The 17,729-nt window shown below is 45.2% G+C and overlaps 2 protein-coding genes across 3 annotated transcripts in view; both read left to right on the top strand.

The window, feature by feature from the left end:
* The first annotated feature begins 408 nt into the window (after positions 1-408).
* Positions 409-9,787, top strand: CMTM8 (CKLF like MARVEL transmembrane domain containing 8). Of its 2 annotated transcripts, none has more exons than XM_068127962.2 (4): positions 409-662; positions 4,525-4,698; positions 7,438-7,551; positions 8,777-9,787. In XM_068127962.2, exons 1-4 carry the CDS (start codon positions 555-557, stop codon positions 8,846-8,848), a joined length of 468 nt encoding a protein of 155 aa, XP_067984063.2. In that variant the 5' UTR covers positions 409-554; the 3' UTR covers positions 8,849-9,787. The 2 variants fall into 2 exon arrangements, with proteins under 2 accessions (XP_067984063.2, XP_078641149.1); XM_078785023.1 differs by lacking the exon at positions 409-662 and adding an exon at positions 3,798-4,025 and having other exon boundaries at positions 8,777-8,992.
* A 7,427-nt stretch (positions 9,788-17,214) lies between these two features.
* Positions 17,215-17,729, top strand: part of LOC137434833 (FACT complex subunit SPT16) — a 151,799-nt gene continuing 151,284 nt past the window's right edge. The window contains exon 1 of the mRNA XM_068127967.2: positions 17,215-17,564. Within this exon, the coding sequence (XP_067984068.1) occupies positions 17,499-17,564 (66 nt within the window). The 5' untranslated portion in view covers positions 17,215-17,498. The remainder of the gene's footprint in view (positions 17,565-17,729) is intronic.

The raw sequence follows: 17,729 nt of genomic DNA, 5'->3' as shown, positions 1-17,729 counted from the left end.
AACATTTACATCAAACGTTTGTTATTGTTTTATTGCAGATTCCATGTCCTATGACAAAAGTCTGCAAAAGACAACACGATCCATGGGTTGTTATCGTATAATAATAATAATAATAATAATAATAATAATAATAATAATAAAAGCTGTTTTATTGTGAATTCCGTATTATTACATCGATATCTAAATGCCACGATGAATTTGAATAAGGTGGCTGCAGTAGTAGTACAGGTGAAAAACAAATGAAAAATAAACAGGTAATTTGAGTATTATGAATCAACACCTGTTGTTACATATCATTATAGTGTGCTCTAAAGATTTACCAGTAGCAGAAGAGCCAAGGGATCAGTACTGTACAGGTAAACAGGCTAGACTGGGAGTGGCACACCTGAGAGCCCCGTAACCGGTTTGTTCCCCCATGCCACACCCTACACAATGCCTCATACAAGTCGAGACGGGAAGGTAAGGCTACCGCGGCCCTCTGTGCCTCACTGTTACTCCACTCCAAGCCTCCTGCATCATCAAGGCCTCCCCTATTCGAGACTGCACACGGCACGATGCAGGCTGAAAAAGGTGCACAATCCAGGATTCCACCAGACGGCAGCGTCCGAATCGACCCGGGCTTTGTGAAAACCTTGGCTGGCATTTGCATCATCTTGGAACTCGTGAGTTTGATTGGTTTTCCCCTTTTCATGGGAACATGTAGGAACACTGTATATACAGGTGGCGTTTCTTGTTTACCTGCTCTTACTCAGTTTCTATACCTTCCACACAAAGAGGTTCATCATTTGGCCCAACATTCCGACAATCTATCAACAACACGTTTTTCCAAACAGTTTGTTTGCTTAGTTTCACTATGGGGAGGAGGAGTGGGGGCATCGGGGCAGGTACAGTCATGGCTAAAAATATTGGCACCCTAACACTTTTTTCAAATAATGCACCATTTCTTCCAGAAAATTGTTGAAATTAGAAAATATTTTGGGATCCACATTTATAGTTCTTTGGTTTGCAGTGGAACAAAAAGAAATGAAAAAATTACTAAATCTTAGCTTATTCCACACAGAAATCATAAAACGGCCCGGACAATATTATTGGCAGCTTTTAGAAGTTGTTAGAAATAATTATATTTCAAGCAGGTGATTCTCCTTTACTTTGGAATGGAACTCACCTGTGGTGAGTTTCAGGTGCATGTAATACAAAAATCATTCATTCAACCAGTTTGAAGAGAGAAAAGGCGTCATTCTGCTGTTTTGTGTCAATGTGTGTACCGCAATGAGCATGGAGAAAAGAAAGAAAACCAGAGAATTGTCTGAGGAGGTCAGACAAAAGATTGCAGGCAAGCATGGACAATCTCAAGGCTATAAGTCCATCTCTAGAGACCTTGATGTCCCTATGTCCATCGTACGCAATGTTATCGGGATGTTTAAGGCCCATGGCACTGCAGCCATCCTCCCTGGATGTGGCCGCAAGAGAAAACTTGATCGAAGATTGCAGCGAAGGATTGTTCGAATGGTGGAGAAAGCACCTCGATCACCTGCCAACCAGATTCAAGCTGACCTTCAGACACAATGTACAACACTTTCAACTCACACCATCCGTCACCACCTCAATGAAAGGGGATTCTATGGTAGAAGACCCAGGAGGACCCCACTGCTGAGAGAGAGACGTAAGAAAGCCTGACTGGAGTTTGCCTAAACACACCTGAACAAGCCAAAAATTTTTTGCGAGAATGTCCTGTGGACAGATGAGACCAAATTAGGGCTTTTTGGCAAAGCACATCCTCTCTATTTTTACAGAAAACAAAATGAAGGCTTCAAAGAAAAGAACGCCTTCCCTGCAGTCAAACATGGAGGAGGTTCAGTGATGTTTTGGTGTTGCTGTGCTGCCTCTGGCACTGGGTGCCTTGAATGTGTGCATGGCATCATGAAATCAGGAGATTACCATTTTGGAGCGCAATGTTCAACCCAGTGTCAGAACGCTGGGTCTCTGTCGAAGGTCATGGGTCTCGCAGCAGGACAATGACCCCAAACACACTTCAAAAAGCACCAAGGAACGGTTCAACACAAAACGCTGGACTGTTCTGAAGTGGCCAGCAATGAGTCCAGATCTAAATCCCATTGAACATCTGTGGGGAGATCTGGAAACAGCAGTTGGGAGAAGGCACACTTCAAATCTAGGAGAACTGGAGCAGTTTGCACAAGAAGAGTGGGCAAAACTGTCAGCAGAGAGGTGGAGGAAGCTCATTCATGGCTATAGGAAGCGCCTGACTGCAGTTATTTTGTCCAAAGGCCGTGCTACCAAATATTAAGTCGAGGGTGTCAATAATTTTGTCAATGCCATTTGTTTATATTTTCTGATTTAAAAGGATATATTAAGTTCTGAATCAAAAACAAAGGTTCTGTAATATTAGCAGGGAAATGTATAATTGTGGAGGCCAAATACTTTGTCAATTTCAACTTATTTTTAGAGAAAATTGTGAGTTCTTTGAAGAAAGTGCAAGGGTGCCAATATTTTTGGCCACGACTGTACGTCTACTGACTACGTATACATGAACTGCACTTTGCAGAGAATATTGAAGTTGTTTTGAGGGAAGGGTGAGATTAAAGAGAATGTGGAAGTTGATTCCAAAGATGGGGAAAAAGAGGGGAAATGATTGTGGAGGGGAGAAGTAATTCTGGATTTAGGTAGTTTCACTAGGAGGGGTTGATGGTTCCCTGTAGACACCTCCGCTGGGTATGTGGGCGGCCCCCTGCAAACCTCATGTGCAAAGTTTGCAAAGTTTAAATTTAAATAAAATGTCTGTTTAAACATATTAAGATACAGGTTTCTAATTTAAAAGTCCATCTATCTTTATGAATTGGATGAAGGTGTTTAATGTATTGTAACAGGAACCATTTAAGCTTTTAGAATAAAGTGTGACGGACACAGAAGGAGCACAACAACAACGACAACAACAACAACAACAACTCTGCCATGAAAGGTCCGGTTTTCGTGTGTTTCACTGTATTTTTCATCCTCTTTGAGATTTACATATAGGTTTGCCATGTGGTTATGAAGTGTAAGATGAAGTCTTTGATTAAACCCGTCAGTGAAGCGATTGGCAGCCGGTAGATATGCATGGCGAGTTTTATTGGAAACGTCTATGTTGCATAACTGGACTTTCAAGATGCTGTAGCTGATGTGGGAGGCCCCTCTTTATGGGTGGCCCCCAGCGCGCCTAATGGAGGTTCTGGATGGGAGGGGACAAAGTGCAAAGGGTGCAAGACCAAAAAGGAGGTGGAAGAAGACAGTTCGACCACCGACCTGTCTGTGATGGCAAAGTGATAGACTCACATTTGACTTTCATCACAAGAGATTCCAATGATCTTGAGGGTCTTGGTTTCCACGGCATCAAGCCGAGCAAGGTGTAAGGCAGGAGCACCAGCCCAGAGGGGAGAACAGTATTCCATAAAGCTGCGGATGAAGGCCTTGTAGGTGGATAGGAGTTCAGGTGTGTCAAGGAAGGACTTTGCACGATGGAGGATGCCCAGTCGGCGACTGCATTTGGAGGTCAATGTTGAAATGTGGTTTTCCCAGGAAAGATCATGGCCTGTGAGACACAGGAGTTTGAATGACTTCTTCAAGTGGGTTGTTGTGGAAGTAGAAGGAAAGGTTTGTCTTAGGGTCGTGTGTGTGTGTGTGTGAGAGAGAGAGAGAGAGAGAGAGAGAGAGAGAGAGAGAGAGAGAGAGAGAGAGAGAGAGGGAGAGAGAGATAGAGAGAGAGAGAGAGAGATAGAGAGAGATAGAGATAGAGATAGAGATAGATAGATTGATTTTAAAGGATTAGAAGCCATACGTATTCCAAGTGTTTGACCAGTACCTGCAAAAAGTATGAGGATATCACTGATATGGGGGTCACCTTTTGGACACCTTTTTGGTGTGGTCACCCTGTACGTATCCAAGTCCAGGTTAAACTTATCTACTGTTTCTGCTGCGAGCCACTACCTTCCCATAAAGACCATTCTGTGATGCATCAACTACTCCCTGAGGTAAAGAGACCTACGTTACTACTGTCCTAACTCTCTTCTTCTTTACTCTCAAGATGTGACCCCTGGTCTTGTCACTGTTCATTCTGCTGAAAACCTTCACTGCACTTATTCACTCTATATCCTTCATTTTCTCAAACATCTCGTTCAGATCCCATCGTAATCACCTCCTCTCTAATGTAAAAAGTCCCGTCTCCTTCAGTTGCTCCTTGTAGCTTAGTCTAGCTTGGCCTAGGATCAATCTCAGTCTAGCAGCATTTCCTCAAGCTAAGTTGTAATGATGATGATGATGTTTGTTGTTTACATCTTAAGTGCATCATTGAAACCTTCGTGAGCACGTGTTCGACTTACCTTTCAGGTGCATGCATTGATGTGCTCGATTTTCTATCAGCTTTCTGCATACGTAAATCCCAATAACTGGGCCTACCCTTCAGGTATTAGTGCTATTCATGGAATAAGGCCAATCATGAAGCCTGTCTGAACTTGTTTGTTGTCTCTGCAGGTTCTGGGATTGCTTGTGTGGTGCCTGGTGGTGGCTACACCCTACAAGTTTCAGTCAAGCCCAGGCTGGGTCGTCTTTGTTTCCGTGTTTTTCTGGATCCTCACGATCTTCGTCTTCATTGTTAACTTCTTTTGCCTGTACATGCGGCACGGCCGCAGATCTTGGACCATTGTGGTAAGATCTTGAATTATGTGAGGTGCTGATTGTGGGAGAGTTCACTTAGCAACGTGTTTGGCCCATAGTCAGGGCCCTTAGGGATATTTTGGTTCAAATTCTTCCAAAAGCATCAAATTTGGCGCAGATGTTGCCCATGCCATACTCTTTCGATTTTTGACGGGCGCCAAGGGCGGTATGATCCGGGGACCATACCGGTCCATCCCGCCATGTCACCTGACCGATGACGTCATAATTAGGATATGCATCCAAACACATGGCGTACTATAAGTGGTCAAAGTTCAAAATGAATCGATCGAAAAATGAAGGCAGGGATCCATTTTTAAGGTTTTCATAAAATCCAATATGGCCGCCAGGTCACATGACCTATGACGTCATATTTATGACATGTATACAATCATGTATACATGAACCCGGATCATGATCGCACAAAAATTAAACACAAGGATATGGCATACAGTTCATAAAACATCAAAATCCGTACCTTTGTAATTAGACTGATGTAATTAGACTTGCAATTAGACTGATGAACTGCATATGCCTGAAAATTAGGAAATAGACATGTAAATATTTCCTCTATTTGTCAAAAATAAGGTCAGAGTTCGATTACCCAACCCAGAAACATAAAATGGTGAACCTCGCGTAAATCTTGACAAAAAACTCAAAAAACCGACATGTTTGACTCAAAAATGACCTTTAAGATGACCTTGAGGGTTGACCTTGACCTCGAATCATCAAAATAACATCATAATTGGATTCCTCGACCTAGAAAACCCCTGAAAAGTGGTATCATACATGATTCCAACCCTTTTGGTTATTTAACTGATTTTCCTCGAATCCGGGTGGCGGCCATTTCGTATTTCGCCAATATGGGGCCCCCGGGGGGGGGGGGCGCCCGGCTTGGCGCCCGTCAAAAATCGAAAGAGTATGGCATGGGCAACATCTGGGCCAAATTTGGTGCTTTTGGAAGAATTTGAACCAAACGGCCCCAAAATATCCCTAAGGGCCCTGACTACCATCCGGTCCTTGTGGGTTAAACGTCACACTAATCAATTCGTGTTGCATTAAAAAGTTCTAATATGTTTATCAAATGTCAGGACATGTATGTTATTCTGACCAAAATAAATAAATAAATACACTTGATCCTTATCAATATGGGCTCATCATCTAGATTTGTTAAAACAGTTACCCCTCTGTTATCCAAAACCCCCTCAAACCACAAATAGTCCAAAGACACTGATTTTCCTCATACACTGCTATATGTTTTTGTAACTTTATGTCACGTGTTAAAATAGCATGGGGCTAGCAGGATGGCACACTCGCCTCAAAGCTGTCTAGCCTGGGTTCGAATCCAGACTAAGGTATGAACTGTCCCCATCCCGCAGGGTGATTCATCAATGTGTGTGCCATCCCTCGAATGTACGTTAAGTGGTCATCCAGTCTACCCCGCATTTGTTTGGAGACGTTAAACATCCCACGGTGTCCTTCGCGAAGAGTAGGCGAGCTGTCGCCGGCACCAAAATTCCTGCCCTAACCTCGCTTTCCCCATATCCCAAGGGAACAAAGTGCAAAAGGGTCCACCCCCAAGGGGGTCTCCACGACGCTATGCCTCTTAGCGGGGTATGCACTTTAGTAGTAGGAGTAGTTGCAGTTAAATACCATGAAATGAAATTTAATGTTTGAAGACTAGCAACGGTACCCGCCCTATGGGCGGGGCTTCAATTGGGGCGGGGCCCAAATGAAAAGGCAAAATATCAGAAATTGAAGGTTTTTATTTTATTTTAAACGATTTATATAAACATCCGTTAAATCGTATCACACGCAAATCATCACAATCTAAACAGTATTTGTAGAATTTCAATAAAATCCGCATCACTGTTCATATCGGTAAATATTATTCCATCGTGTTTGGAAAAACGGGAAAATTGGAAAATTGGAAAATTGGGAAAACAATATAGCCTATTTTACTCCCAGGGGTCCCAGGATTACCCACCCAAAATTTCGTTGCGATTGGTTCAGCCGTTTTTGCGGTACCTGGGAAGAGACGGACAGACAGACAGACAGACGGACATTTGGTGAATTATAGTAAGATGAGAATTTGCATTCACAGTGAAATACTGTGTTAAACGCTTGACAATGTACCCGGAAGTACTCAATTGGTTATTTGAGTTTGCAAACTCCAAACCACCATTCTGGCAAAGGATAAGGATGGTATTACATTGTAAAATACAACGGATTTGAGAGCTGACATTAAGTTGGCTATCCTAGGTACCGAGCCTGTGGATGGTAAATAGTCCACAATGTATAAAGATTGCCCACCTGTCTTGTGAACTGAACCCACACGAAGGGTGAAACGAATTTAAAACATGAAATAAAGAGCAACACGGCCTGAGATGAAGACTAGGCCGCAGGGCGAAACTATAAACATTTAGGCCTACAAAGGTAGAAAATTACTTTTGTTTGAAATTAAGATGACACCTTCACGTGCAATGATCACCTGCACTGTGTGGCAAATCATCTGGGGGATCGATGGTCTCATTGACCAGAAATAATCATAATTTGCTCCCCTCAAGAAAGTCCAACTCACCACCATCTTGATTTCAATCACGTGACACATGGTCAATTGGTCACGTGTTTGGGTAACTGACGTCACAGACAAAATCCCTTTAAAAAAAACATGAATCCGGTGTTCGCACTTTACCTGCAGTGAAACTTTCTCACGACTGCGTTTCTCCACAGGAAATCATCTTCAATGTCTCTGCCGTCATTTTCTACTTCTCTGCCGCCATTGTGGAGGCCTCGTTTGTCAGCATGACAGCGAAGGTCATGACGGGACACCACGTCGCAGCTGCGGTGAGTTGTTGAGTCAAATGTGTAGATATTGGTGGTGCAGGTTCGTGAGCTCGGATATTTAATAAAATACGAGTGAGAATAGGCCTCGAGTTCAACGTTGCCTTGACTTGATTAGGCCAACACAAAGACACCTGGGAATTATAATAATGTCTGGACAAGCTATTTACTCTTTGAATTTATCAGGAACTCTGGGAAATGTTACCTTTAGTGTGTATAGTCAAGGTACAGCTAAACCACCGAAATTGTGTTAAATTGCTTTTGCTGCAAACTCTTTATGGCGCCAATAAAAGTGCATGAAGTCATTGGAAACAAAATGGAGGACGTTCACTGGCGTAAAGAATGGCGCGTTCAACAGTGATCGGCAGTCGGAAAAAGTCTTCCAGTTCGGCCCATATTGAATGACAGCTGTTGGAATTCTTCCTTTGGTGTTTGTAATGCCGGATATCAAGACCGCGCCAACATAGCACTCCACTTGGCCGAGCTATGGCCGCGCCCTTCCTCATGGGCCGCTCCCAGTCATGAATTACCTGTACATGAAAGTCGGGAAAAAAAAAAACCTTCAGGGTTGAATCTTTCTGATGACTCCTGCCTTCCCTTCACCTTCCCACCTGCTTGCACCTCCACCTAAACGACTCACTGCTCCGCCTGCTGCCCCGCCTGCTTCACCGCTTACCGCCCCACTTACCGCTCCGCCTACCGCCCCGCTTACCGCCCCGCCGACTGCTCCGCCTGCTGCCCCGCCTACTGCTCCGCCTGCTTCACCGCCTACTGCCCCGCCTACTGCCCCGCCTGCTTCCCCGCCTACTGCCCCGCCTACTGCCCCGCCTGCTTCCCCGCCTGCTTCCCCGCCTACTGCCCCGCCTGCTTCCCCGCCTACTGCCCCGCCTGCTGCCCCGCCTGCTTCCCCGCCTACTGCCCCGCCTGCTGCTCCGCCTGCTTCCCCGCCTACTGCCCCGCCTGCTTCCCCGCCTACTGCCCCGCCTGCTGCTCCGCCTGCTGCCCCGCCTACTGCTCCGCCTGCTTCCCCGCCTACTGCTCCGCCTGCTTCCCCGCCTACTGCTCCATTATCTCAGCTGGTTTACCAAATGAATGTACCTTTTTATTATATATACCGGAGTCAGTCTTTGTCTCTTTGTCGAATGACACATTTGAATACAGCCCCAACTCCTTTAGACAAAATCTCATTCATCGCGTGACGTCACGTTCATGTCTCTTTCTTTTGCAGGTGTTTGCATTCATCGTAACCATCCTGTACTTCATCAACATGGTGCAAAGTTTCCGGACATTGAAACACTGACCTGCCTGAATGGGCAGAGAGAGATCCTCAGAATTCTTCAAACTTGGGATGCACTGATACAACACAAAACACACCGACTGGCCCACTCAATGGGATACCTATATCCTACACACCTACCGACAAAACACCAAGACAAACCGACTGGCACCTTCAACGGGATACCTATATCCTACACACCACACCTATCATTTACACCTACCGACAAAACACACCAAGACAAACCGACTGGCACATTCAACGGGATACCTATACCCTCCACACCACACCTATCATTTACACATACCGACAAAACACACCAAGACAAACCGACTGGCCCACTCAATGGGATACCTATATCCTCCACACCACACCTATCATTTACACCTACCGACAAAACACACCAAGACAAACCGACTGGCACATTCAACGGGATACCTATATCCTACACACCACACCTATCATTTACACCTACCGACAAAACACACCAAGACAAACCGACTGGCACATTCAACGGGATACCTATATCCTCCACACCACACCTATCATTTACACCTACCGACAAAACACAGCAAGACAAACCGACTGGCACATTCAATGGGATACCTATATCCTCCACACCACACCTATCATTTACACATACCGACAAAACACACCAAGACAAACCGACTGGCACATTCAACGGGATACCTATATCCTACACACCACACCTATCATTTACACCTACCGACAAAACACACCAAGACAAACCGACTGGCACATTCAACGGGATACCTATACCCTCCACACCACACCTATCATTTACACATACCGACAAAACACACCAAGACAAACCGACTGGCCCACTCAATGGGATACCTATATCCTCCACACCACACCTATCATTTACACCTACCGACAAAACACACCAAGACAAACCGACTGGCACATTCAACGGGATACCTATACCCTCCACACCACACCTATCATTTACACATACCGACAAAACACACCAAGACAAACCGACTGGCACATTCAACGGGATACCTATATCCTACACACCACACCTATCATTTACACCTACCGACAAAACACACCAAGACAAACCGACTGGCACATTCAACGGGATAACTATACCCTCCACACCACACCTATCATTTACACATACCGACAAAACACACCAAGACAAACCGACTGGCCCACTCAATGGGATACCTATATCCTCCACACCACACCTATCATTTACACCTACCGACAAAACACACCAAGACAAACCGACTGGCACATTCAACGGGATACCTATATCCTACACACCACACCTATCATTTACACCTACCGACAAAACACACCAAGACAAACCGACTGGCCCACTCAATGGGATACCTGTACCCTCCACACCTACCGACAAAACACACCAAGACAAACCGACTGGCACATTCAACGGGATACCTATATCCTACACACCACACCTATCATTTACACCTACCGACAAAACACACCAAGACAAACCGACTGGCCCACTCAATGGGATACCTATATCCTCCACACCACACCTATCTTTTACACCTACCGACAAAACACACCAAGACAAACCGACTGGCCCACTCAATGGGATACCTATATCCTCCACACCACACCTATCTTTTACACCTACCGACAAAACACACCAAGACAAACCGACTGGCCCACTCAACGGGATACCTATACCCTCCACACCACACCTATCATTTACACCTACCGACAAAACACACCAAGACAAACCGACTGGCCCCTCAATGGGATACCTGTACCCTCCACACCACACCTATCTTTTACACCTACCGACAAAACACACCAAGACAAATCGACTGGCCCACTCAATGGGATACCTATATCCTCCACACCACACCTATCTTTTACACCTACCGACAAAACACACCAAGACAAACCGACTGGCACATTCAACGGGATACCTATACCCTCCACACCACACCTATCATTTACACATACCGACAAAACACACCAAGACAAACCGACTGGCCCACTCAATGGGATACCTATATCCTCCACACCACACATACAAAACACAAGCTGTTGAAAGAACATCAACAATAAAGATCATAGGGAGTGGTCACAGTCACACTCACTTTCACTACCTGTTAACAAATGTAAATCACGTGCAGCCATTCCCACCTGAGCGAGCCAACTTCGGGTGACCATAAAGGAACCTGATCGCGTGACTTCCCTCCAAAGGGTCATTGTTCACCTCGTTGTAAATCCACCAGAAGACCATCACATCAACTCTTCAAATATGCATCATGGAGAGTGTCAGCAATGTTGTAAATTAATGTTTATATCAAATGCTATTTTTGAGCATTTTGCATTTTACTGGGATGTTGTGTTGTGTTGTTTACCTGGTTTAGTGTTCGGAAATTGATGACGATGTTGATTTTAAAATTGTATATCATTCATAAATAACTCACAAATTTCCACCCCCCATCCATTAAGTCTCGAATAAAAACAAGAGAGACTCATACACACAAAACTCCCACGGATTGGACTCAATTCGTTGATACGCCATCTTGTTCTTCTTCTTCTTCTTCAATGTCCACTATTATTCCCACTTGTGGGGTAGCCAGGGGAAACTTGGCCGAAGTCTTTCACGAACTGGCTGGCCCAGCCTGACGTTCAACGAAGGCCTAGGCCTAGTTGGGGTAGGAATTTGTAATTTGTTCAGGGTGCCGGCAATAGCTCGCCGACTCTTTGTGAAGGACACTGTGGAATCTTTAAGGTCCACCAACTAATGCTGCCGGATGAGACGCCCGTTTAACGTCCATTCGAGGGACGGCACAGACATTGATGAATCTTCCTGCCTTTGGGGGGGGGGGGGGGGGGGGGGGGTCGTCGTTCATGTTCTTAAACCAAAGAAACGCACAAAAATCTTGGTGTTCCTCACGCACATAGAAACAAGAAAGAGCAGAGATTGCAGACCCTCACCAGGACGTGTTTGTGTTGTGTTCATTAGCTGCTGTTTGTGTGGTTTATTGATATCGATTTGTGTTCAATCCAATATGGCTGCCGAACCACGTGACCGATGACGTCATCAATTTAATTGTCCCCTACAATTTCTGTGTCGATCACACTCAATAAATTTCAAACTGATCAGATCAAGCATTCTACGTGTCTAATTATGATGTCAATCATGGATATACGTTGTTCACAATAGGGAGTACTTGACAATGAGCTGTTTAAATTTTTTCCATGGAGCGGTTTCGAGGATATAGAGGTGCAAAGTTATTCGGTTTCTCCAAGATGGCGCCCGTACTACGTGACATATGACGTCATAATTATTGAAATGTTCTACAGGAGGCGCTCCTATAGTGAAAATTCTGTCATTCGGACGAACGAATGCAGAGAAAAGCAGACTCAGGTTCTGTGCGGATAAACAACCAAACAGACCCAAATGCAATACCCTCTCCAATGGTGAGGGTAACAATGCAACATTTGCTACATGCTGGCCCATGATGGCGACTAGTTCCTGTCCGAAGCGTATTAATACGCCAATGAGAGTATTGATGAGGCCTGTACCAGGAAGTAGTACCTTATTTAGCGAGACATCACGATAGGTAGCACGTCCGTTGAACACCACTCTAATATTTTCAGGTTTGCGTGGATTGTATAATCAGGAAGATACCATCGCAGTCATTTTGCCTCTGTTCCTGGTCCGAGGGGCTCAACATGTCCTTTGGAAAAGCCTTTAGCTATGAAGTCCATGTACTCCTGTGTAATGGCTGGTTTCTTACCCAGAAGCTTGCAAAGAGACTTTAAGCAGTTGATTACAAGGGGTCGATTTTCTGGAAGCTTTACATCATCGCAAGCGTAACGGACCCACCCAGTTTGTCATTCTTGATTAATCAGTCCTCCATGATCGTCAGAAAACGATTTCGTTCTATGGAATGACCTGGCTTGTCATCATTCCTTGTTCACAGATAAATGTCACTGCCGACCCCGTTGTTGTAAGCTCAGTGGTCAAAGGATCTCCCGAAGAGCTGACCTGAACATCACATCACCTAGTGCACTGACCTGAACATCACATCACCTAGTGCACTGACCTGAACATCACATCACCTAGTGCACTGACCTGAACATCACATCACCTAGTGCACTGACCTGAACATCACATCACCTAGTGCACTGACCTGAACATCACATCACCTAGTGCACTGACCTGAACATCACATCACCTAGTGCACTGACCTGAACATCACATCACCTAGTGCACTGACCTGAACATCACATCACCTAGTGCACTGACCAGAACATCACATCACATAGTGCACTGACCAGAACATCACATCACCTAGTGCGCTGACCAGAACATCACATCACATAGTGCACTGACCAGAACATCACATCACCTAGTGCGCTGACCTGAACATCACATCACCTAGTGCGCTGACCTGAACATCACATCACCTAGTGCACTGACCTGAACAAGAGCTGTGAGTACGATAGACACACTCGCTCAGGGCTATGAATGCCGTCCAGACACCTTGCCAATTATCGCCATCCAAGGTCCATACACTATACCCACAGAGCACTAGGTGGTCCATTCTGAGATTCTCTGACCTTATGCAGCTGAGTGGCATCTCATCCAATTAACAGCAAGATGGCCACTTCAGGGAAAGGATCAGGAAACATTTCAGCGATAGGACGTATATGTGAGTGGAGCCTTGCGACCTCCGTTGTTGGATTTTCGGAGGAACTCCAAGGAATATAATTACTCTCGGTTAGCTCTGGGAGTAACAGGTGGATATGGTTCCATCGAAAGATTTGATGACGAGATTCCTGACATACCTACCACTAGCTGCCATAATTCCAGAGCATCTTATGAGTTTGTAGGGAACTGGATTATTTAGCACGTTGAAGTAGTCAAATAATTTGCTGCGGCCCAGAGTTTGAATATCCAACACAGCACAGTTTTCACATCGTTTTCAGAATTACCAGCAATGAATACCTTCACAAGTTTGGAACAAGAGCTTTCACTGGATCCACTACTACCACAAATGTCTGTACACCTGTTGATCACCGAGGGTCGCTCCTCGGCATGCTTTTGAAGCCTATCCGATACTCCATCGAGGGTAGCACAGCTGGCATCATGAAATGCTGAGCAATGATGGCTGCTGTCACACTGAGAAGAAGGTCATTTCAAGAGACACTCCTTGGCCGAATGATTAGTTGTTGACAGAACACATCTGGCACATATCTTCCATGGGTTAAAAAGGATGAGTCTGGATTGCAATGTTTTCGCTCTGAATATCCTACAATGTGCAAGAGGATGCTTGGTCTGGTGAATAGGGAAGAATTGTTGCGGGTCTTCCATTTGACGGGTGTGATGATTTTTGGAACACTACATGACTGCAGCAATCGGCTGTTTGACCATTTGTGGCAGAAATTCACCCGTGACATCAGTCTTGCTTACTCTGAACCGTGGACGAGTATCACTACTGTAGGCAGACATTTTGTTCTTCGTGGTGAGTGGAGACTTCACCTTAGTAGCTGGAGCATGATACATCATCATGTCGCAAGGAAATCATCAGACTGAGGTCATTTTGAATCTTTGCATTGCGCCGAATGAAGGATGTGAGCATCTGAAATGGCAGAAAGGTGACAATGTGGGTTTCTTTATAGTTGAAGGCCTCCATCCTCCAACAATCCACAAGTAAGCTTCGCCATGATTGGTTTGAGGAACAGAGATATATCCAAAGCTGCAAGTCCAGGAAATGAACAATCGTTTTTGGCGGCCTCTGTTTATTTCCATGATGGTGTCGCTAAACTTCTGTAGAGTTTTGTGGTTGTGAGGATAGACTTGAGGCAAAAGTTCCAGCTTATTTAGCAATGATTTTGTAACTGCTTCATTGCTGCCGAATCTTTCTTGAAGGCCGGATTATAATTTTCCAAGAATTACAGAGGTGAGCCAGTGAGTTCTAGACCAACGTGTTATGGGGAGATGAGACCAAGATATACCTTTACCAAAGGGATGTAAAGGCGAAATTCTGGAGAAACGAAGGAACTGCATTTGATCCTAAACATACTACCTCATCTGTGAATCATGGTGGAGGTATTTTCATTGCTTGGGGTTGCACGGCTGCCTCTGGAAGTAGCTCATTCATCTTTATTGATGATGTAACTAATGATGGCAGCAGCAGAGTGAATTCAGAATTGTCCAGAAACATTTTGTCTGCCTACGTTCAAGAAAACGTCTCCACACTCATTGGGCGGCGGTTCAACATACAGCAAGACAATGACCCAAAACACACTGCCAACACAACTAAGGAGTTCATCAGGTGAAAATGTGGAAGGTTTCAGACTGGATAAGTCAATCTCCTGATTTAAATCCAATGGAGGTTGCACCGAAATGGCGGCAAAAAGGGTTGGCGTCAGGAAGGGCATCCGGCCGTAAAACATTGCTTCAAATAGGGGACCGAAAAACAACAACCACCACGGTTCCCGAAAAAGGCCAACCCCCGCTTGCGGGGAAAAATGGCCTCTAAAGGTGGTGTGTGGAGCATGAATTTCACTTACTGAAGAGGAGACTAAAATCAGAAACCCCCAAAACAAACAACAACTGAAAATGGCTGCAGTATCGGCTTGGCAACGAATCTCAAAGGAAGATACCAAGAGTTTGGTGACATCATTGGGTCACAGGATCAATGTAGTTATTACATGCAAAGGATATGTAACCAAATACGAACTATTATGCCATTTTAATTTACTTTAAGTTAATATGTTACAATACTTATGTTTATCGAAAATGGGGGGACTGAACATAAAAGTGCTATTGCTCTACAATGGGTAAACGCATATATACATAGAAGTACCAACAAATAAAATCGAACCTTCTGTACTATTGCCTCATATTAATATTTTGATCTCAAATCCAAATTTCTTGAGTATGTAGTAATAATAACAAATTTGACTTCACTGTTCCAATACTTATGGAGGGCACTGTATAGTGTATACACCAAGGTAAAGATATTTCTCTAAATCGAAAATTGGGGTATTATTTAGATGCTTATTGCCATAAGGTGCCTAAATTTGTTTCTCGGGTCCGGCCCATTTTGGTATAAACGCTTCATTCTTACCGCATCCCTGCCACAACCCCCGACACAGTGCCAGGGGTTTAAAACCCAATTACGCAGCCAGTACAAACCCAGGTACTCCCACTGTTTCACAGGTGCTGTGGGTGTATGCTACAGTACTCCCTGAGACAGCTCTTCCCACAAAGAGAAGTACTCCCCAATGTTGTAAGCCATTGACAACTATTTGTGCCCTTCATCACCTGGGTTTGTTCCCTTCATCACCTGGGTATGTAATAAGACAAAAATATATCTAAATGGTTACGCAGGTACCCGTTCTGTGGTGTTCTCAGAAGATCATCACCTTTTCCTGCCTTTTCTGGTGTGCATCCGGGGAGAAAGTCCGCAGAGCACCCGGTCCGGAGGAGGATGTGGACCATCCCCTGGGGCTCCGCGACACTACCCAAGTTGGTATGCTCACCCACCAATACGCTGGCATCACGCACCCAATGTGGAAGGGAGAGGTGGGTGATTGGCAAAGAATGATGGGCTAATGATTGGCGACGAAGATGAACTGAGCTAGAAAGAAATAGAAGGCTACAGGATGGACTCCTTGCACACCTTAGACTTGTTGACCCTCGCTCTCACGTCCTGAGTGAAAGCGGGACACCCATGCTATGTTCACCTCCTGCTCTTTGCAGAGTAAAAACATAAACAAAAAGACAAAGAAATCTCAATTTAATCCATTTCAAATTAAGGCTGCAACAGAACAAAATGGGAAAAATGTCAAGGGGTGTCAATACCTTCTGAAGGCACTGAATACTGGCATACTTGGGGAATGACGTCACCAGGGGGGTGGAGCGTGCGCATGCGCAATAAAGCACGCTGGTTATGGTCTCCCCAGGCGTGGGTCATCATAGCTTGGTGTAGTAGACTGGAATACTCGGCATATTTCCTTCCCCAGGACACAACAGTGAACAGCTGTGTTGAAGACCTGGAGGGAGGAGTGAGATTGAAGAGGATACATCCGTCGTACCAGAAGGGGTTTCTCGATGGTGGACCATGTGAGCCCTGCAGACACCTGGGGTGGGGACATTAAGCATGGAAATAGGGCAGGGTGCAAGACCAGAGAGGAGGAGGTGGTAGAAGACAGAGAGACCACTGACCTGTCGGAATAAATATATGGCCCTTTGTACGGATGGTGAAATACATTCAACGAATATAAGAAACTACTGAGTCTGCTTCGGGATTTCGGCTTCCATTAGGACAAAGTCTGTGGTTTGCAAGAAAAATGTAGATCTCTATATGATGGCCATGGCAGTATAGTTCGCGACGGCTTTCGCTTTCGTCGTCACTGCTTTAATTCGACTTTTTACTGTTTATTTTCCCAATGATTGATGCGATTCACTAGAGATCCTTCGTCACTTTTAAACGCCATTCCAGGGATGAAGACGACCGTCGATAGGTAGAGTTTGATAGCAATATTGATGGTGAAGGCGGATATCAAGAGGATGAATGACTGGAGCAATTGGGTGCTGGGTTCGCGTTAGACCAGGAGGAGGCGCACCTTGCGGCCTGGGGACAAGGCCTGTGGTGCTTTTGGGGCCCGTGGCTATTCCAGTGCATTCGTACCCATCATGTCAGTGTCCCTGGACAAGGACGCCTATTACAGGCGAATCAGGCGTCTGTACGAGAACTGGAAGGTAAAGTTCTGGTCAGCTGTCCGAGCTCGCACGCACTTTGCAATTACAGAGGGAGGCCCGGCCTTGCCTAGTAGCGGCTCGGGGCTCTGGTCACACAAGGCACGGCGCCGTTCTATGCGAGTCCGAGGCCGTAAATGTGCAGCACGCCAGAAGCAGTCACGTTTT

The sequence above is a fragment of the Myxine glutinosa genome, chromosome 9 (genome assembly GCF_964187855.1).
Source record: "Myxine glutinosa chromosome 9, kmMyxGlut1.1, whole genome shotgun sequence".
NCBI lineage: Eukaryota > Metazoa > Chordata > Myxini > Myxiniformes > Myxinidae > Myxine > Myxine glutinosa.
Note: the sequence above shows the minus strand (reverse complement) of the source record. Positions and strands in the feature narration are given on the sequence as shown.

Bases quoted from the DNA above. Each gene is read 5' to 3' on its own strand.
- CMTM8 (XM_078785023.1), top strand. From the start codon at position 3,885: ATGGGGGTCACCTTTTGGACACCTTTTTGGTGTGGTCACCCTGTACGT. The intron at 4,026-4,524 runs GTAAAGAGACCT...TTGTCTCTGCAG, and splicing joins TGCATCAACTACTCCCTGAG to GTTCTGGGATTGCTTGTGTG. The intron at 4,699-7,437 runs GTAAGATCTTGA...GTTTCTCCACAG, and splicing joins GCAGATCTTGGACCATTGTG to GAAATCATCTTCAATGTCTC.